The sequence below is a fragment of the Lolium rigidum genome, chromosome 7 (genome assembly GCF_022539505.1).
Source record: "Lolium rigidum isolate FL_2022 chromosome 7, APGP_CSIRO_Lrig_0.1, whole genome shotgun sequence".
In the NCBI taxonomy this organism is placed as follows: Eukaryota; Viridiplantae; Streptophyta; class Magnoliopsida; order Poales; family Poaceae; genus Lolium; species Lolium rigidum.
In genome coordinates, this window is record NC_061514.1 from 175,014,427 (window position 1) to 175,018,967 (window position 4,541).

Sequence of the window (4,541 nt, forward strand, 5' to 3'; positions counted from 1 at the left end):
ACTTCTCGCACTTCTCGATGCGGGCGTAGACGTTCAGAAACTTGAACTGCATGCCGGTGTCCTCCACGTACATGTCCAAAGCACGGCGCACCTGGGGAAAAAGAGCACGTCGATACGGGTCAGCTCACGACGATCTTCACGGTGCACAGCTAACCTCGGTGATGCAGGGACGACAGAGCATACCTTTTGCTCCAAGTCGTGGCCGCTTATCGGCCGTTCTTCGACCTCCTCCTGTATGCCGTACCATTTGCTGCACGCCGTCTGTATGATCCCCCAATGGGTGGCCATTGCCTTGTCTCCCCGGTTCATGATCGTCTTCCTGAAGTAGAGATCGACGAGTTTGCGTTCGTCGAACGCCTGCTTCACTCGAAGCCAATATGTGTCGAACGACTGATTAGCCCCGGTTATGCCGTTCATGGACACGGTCATCCAAGCTTCGGCGAGGAACTCCTCTTCCTTCGGCGTCCATTTGATACGCGGTTCGGCAGGCGGCGAGTCCTTCTTCCTCTTCTTCTTTCCCTTCGACAGGTTGGCGGCGGCTTTAGTTGGCTGTTCTTCTTCTTCGTCTTCTTCTTCGACGACTTGGCTTTCGTCGGCCACATCCTCCACATACTCGTTGCGTGCCGCGACAGCTGCCGTCACCCTCGCCTCCTCTTGCGTGAAGAACCCCGGGCTCGAAGCGGCGGCGGCCATGAAGAACCCCGGGCTCGCAGCGGCGGCTATGGAGCCGGAGGTGATCATCTCGTGGATCTCCTCGTCGTTCGGCGCCACCATCGCAGCGAACGGGAGCGGCCCTCGTCGCAGGGCCGGCGAGGTGCCCTCGTACTGGTTCCCGCTGCCGCCGCCATCGAGCTCGGGCGGCGACGGCGTGAACCTGGACGGTTGGACGTAGGCGCCCTCTTGGAACATGGCAGGCGGCGACGGCGAGTAGATCAAAGGAGAGAAAGTCGACGGGGAACTGCTTGTACCTTGCGTCGGCCATTGGCCGGGGAACATGGCGTCGCCGCCGCCGTGAGCATGGCCCATGCTCATGGCCATGCTCATCTTCCTCGCTTGTTCGTCCTGGGCCGCCGCCCTCTTGGCGGCGGCTTTTTTCACCCTCTCCACCCTGCCGCTTGTTTCGGCCTCGTGCCGGATCTTGTCCGCCGCCCACTCTGCGTTCGACATACCCGGCGGCCGCACCTTCTTCGCCCGCGGCTTCCTCTCCTCCGGCGGCATGGTGGTGGACGAGAAGACGAGGAGGAGAACGGCGGTGGACGAGAAGACGAGAACTGGAACTGGAAGACGAGGAGGAGAATGCCCAAATTCGGCGGGAGAGTTTGGGGATATGCAAGCAAATTGGAGGGAAATCGATAGGATTTGGCTTTCCTGTCGCCGACTACGAGGGTCCACACGACGTTTCGCGCCAAATTCTTTCGTCCGGAGTCCCCGAGCGCGCACCGGGGGACCGGAGATGGCGTGGGCTCGCCGGATGGATGAAGGGCCAAATCCGGACGAAAACCCTGAGCGCGCACCGGGGGACCGGAGATAGCGTGGGCTCGCCGGATGGATGAAGGGCCAAATCCGGACGAAAACGAGGAACCGGAGGCGCGACTGAGACGAATTGCGCCGTCCGGATGAAAAAACGTCGCTCGGGGGGCTCGTCGGGGGAGACGAGTGGAGATGCTCTTACTTGAGTATATGAAGTGTTCATAGAAAAGGAATCGAGACTAGATCCCCTTCCGCCGGTGAGTAGCTAGCTTGGCCTGAGTCGTTAAATTAACAGGTTGTGATGGGAAACTGCTTGTTGCACACATGAGCACTAGTGTGCTCTCGCTTTTATAAAAAAAATGGAAAAGGAACTTCTAGGTATAAAAAGCAAGATTTGAAATAGCGCGCTATTTCTCCGTTAATACCACACAATAGCATATTTGGAGGGTCTACGTTAAATTTTAGTAATTTTACTCGTTATGGCGCTATTTGTGAAATATCATGATATATCGTGCTAAAACTTCATAGCGTTAGCGCGCTATTTTTTCAGGCAAAGTTACTTTCACTTTTTCGTGATGATGAACTGCAATATGTTGGTTCCTCTTCTAGATTAGAACTTAATATCGCTAATGTTGATGATTCTTAATAAATAATTTATACTATGTTATCGCCTTGTGGAATACTGATGTTAGCCTTCTGAAAAATTCGAGATCTATTTGTTGTATGTGGCTATGTATGTATGATTCAGTAATTTTTTGGACTAAATATCCAAACTTCTTAGCGAAATCCTATATTTTCAGACTATATTTGATATATTTTTCAAAACGCTATTTGAAATAGCGTCCATAGCGTTTGAAGGAGACCGACGCTATTCATATAGCACGCTATTTTAAACCATAATAAAAAGTAGTACTGACAACAAATATACAAGTACATGGTTCAGATCATGGACGGTGCGCCACTTGGAGCCGAGCCATCAGGGCTTGTTTTCTCCTTCCACCAGTAAGCTTTCAACTATTGTCGGTTACAAACTTGCAATCAATCAGATTAGTCTGCCCTCGCTAGTTTGGAGGTCGTTCTTGTCTCCGTGGATGCAAGCTATTCCTATCCTGATACAAGCATCCTTGTACATACGTCAGTATCGACGCCATGTACACGTACGCAACTGGAGTCATGGCAAGTTGCTCAGAGTTTGACCATGTGCTTTTAAACCAGCTACGCGACATTAACAATTAGCAGCCCCCGATGGTGACAGACTTATTTTTTCAGCAACCGTTTTTTAATCGTCTGCACGACTGCGATCGCAAGGGCGTCAGATTAACAATATTCTTGCTCCCTACAAATACCGGTGCCTGTGCTACAAGTGGAAGCAGAGAAATTCACAAGATAGATTAACTGTAACTTGTAAGAGTAGAAGAATTCTGCAGCTTGCGGCTATGGCGACCAAGATCTACATCGTGTAAGGCTCCGCCTCTGCGCTCAATCTTCTTCCCTCCGGCTAGATCATTCATTTGATTACTGTTTATCTGCATCGATTTTTCAGGTACTACTCGACCTATGGGCACGTCGCGACGCTGGCGGAGGAGATCAAGAAGGGCGCTGACTCCGTCCCCGACGTCGAGGTCACCATCTGGCGGGTGCCGGAGACTCTGTCGGAGGAGGTGCTGGGGAAGATGTACGCTGCGCCCAAGCGTGAGGACCACCCCGTCATCACGGCAAGTCAGCTGGCCGAGGCCGACGGCATCCTCTTCGGCTTCCCCACGCGGTTCGGCATGATGGCGGCGCAGATGAAGGCCTTCTTCGACTCCACCGGCGGCCTCTGGCAGTCCGGCGCCCTCGCCGGCAAGCCCGCGGGCGTCTTCTTCGCCACCGGCACCCAGGGCGGCGGCCAGGAGACCACGGCTCTCACGGCCGTCACGCAGCTCACGCACCACGGCATGCTGTTCGTGCCCGTCGGCTACACGCACGGCGCCGGCATGTTCAACATGGACGAGGTCAAGGGCGGCAGCCCGTACGGTGCCGGCACCTTCGCCGCCGCAGACGGAAGCAGGCAGCCCACCGCCGCGGAGCTCGCCTTGGCGGAGCACCAGGGGAAGTACTTCGCCGGCATCGCCAAGAAGCTCAAGGCCTGAAGTCTCGTCACCATCCGCGCAATAGGCCAGTTGCGCTGCGCATCACATCAACCCCGTCAAGTGGTGCAAAATTATCTTTTTTTAATGTTTTATCCAGCAAGCAATTATGTGGAGTACTGCTTATTGTCTTGTTTTTTTAGATGGGTTATTTTTGTCTTTTTTGACAAGGACACTACATGCACACGGCAGCACTTTGTACTTTATTACATTCTAATAAAAATATGGAAGAGTCGGAAGGCCAAATGTTTGTTCTAATGTAATGTGTCTTTCAATGATCGTGTGATGCATAATGATATGATTTAGTTATGTACTGCTTCACATTTCACCACTCTTCTGAAATTTAATGAAAAAATAAGATAAAGCCCCCGAAATCAAAAACATGTTATCATGGTTAAAGCTACTTTGTACATAAAATCTGACCTCAAAGGCCTTAAGACTGGGCACATTTTCACGTTGGAGATCTTTTTTCCAAATAGGCTACTCCCCTTTCCTTTACTTCACAATAGAAATGCAATGTCTTTTACAAGCACTTGAAATGAGCCTAGAGAAGGGGAGGGAAAAAAAGAGAGCCCTCGCACTTATGGGAAACCCGCTAAGAGATATTCGGCATCGAATGTCCACTATGAGATAAAAACCTAAAAGCACTAGACTAACAGTCAAACAGTTCAACAAAACAACAATCATCCATTTTTTTAATAAGCAACATAGCCAAAACATCAGCTAAGGCCATTCGATCATTTGGGAAGAGGGTGAATGGGAAACCGGCTGTGCATTCCTTGACTTCTTCATCCTCACTTGTGCTCCCCGCTTCAGCTTCTCTACATCATCTGATCCATATAAGCATGCCAAGTACATGATAAAATAACACATAGTGAAAATAGTCACTACAAGAGGATATACTTTTTAAATGTGACCTTGTTTCAAATAATCCAGATGGAC

At 51.1% G+C, this 4,541-nt stretch overlaps 1 protein-coding gene across 1 annotated transcript; it reads left to right on the top strand.

Moving 5' to 3' along the window:
- Window positions 1-2,797: 2,797 nt before the first annotated feature.
- Window positions 2,798-3,857, top strand: LOC124675647 (quinone-oxidoreductase QR2-like). Its single transcript, XM_047211708.1, has 2 exons — window positions 2,798-2,929; window positions 3,014-3,857. Exons 1-2 carry the CDS (start codon window positions 2,907-2,909, stop codon window positions 3,600-3,602), a joined length of 612 nt encoding a protein of 203 aa, XP_047067664.1. The 5' UTR covers window positions 2,798-2,906; the 3' UTR covers window positions 3,603-3,857.
- Window positions 3,858-4,541: the final 684 nt, after the last annotated feature.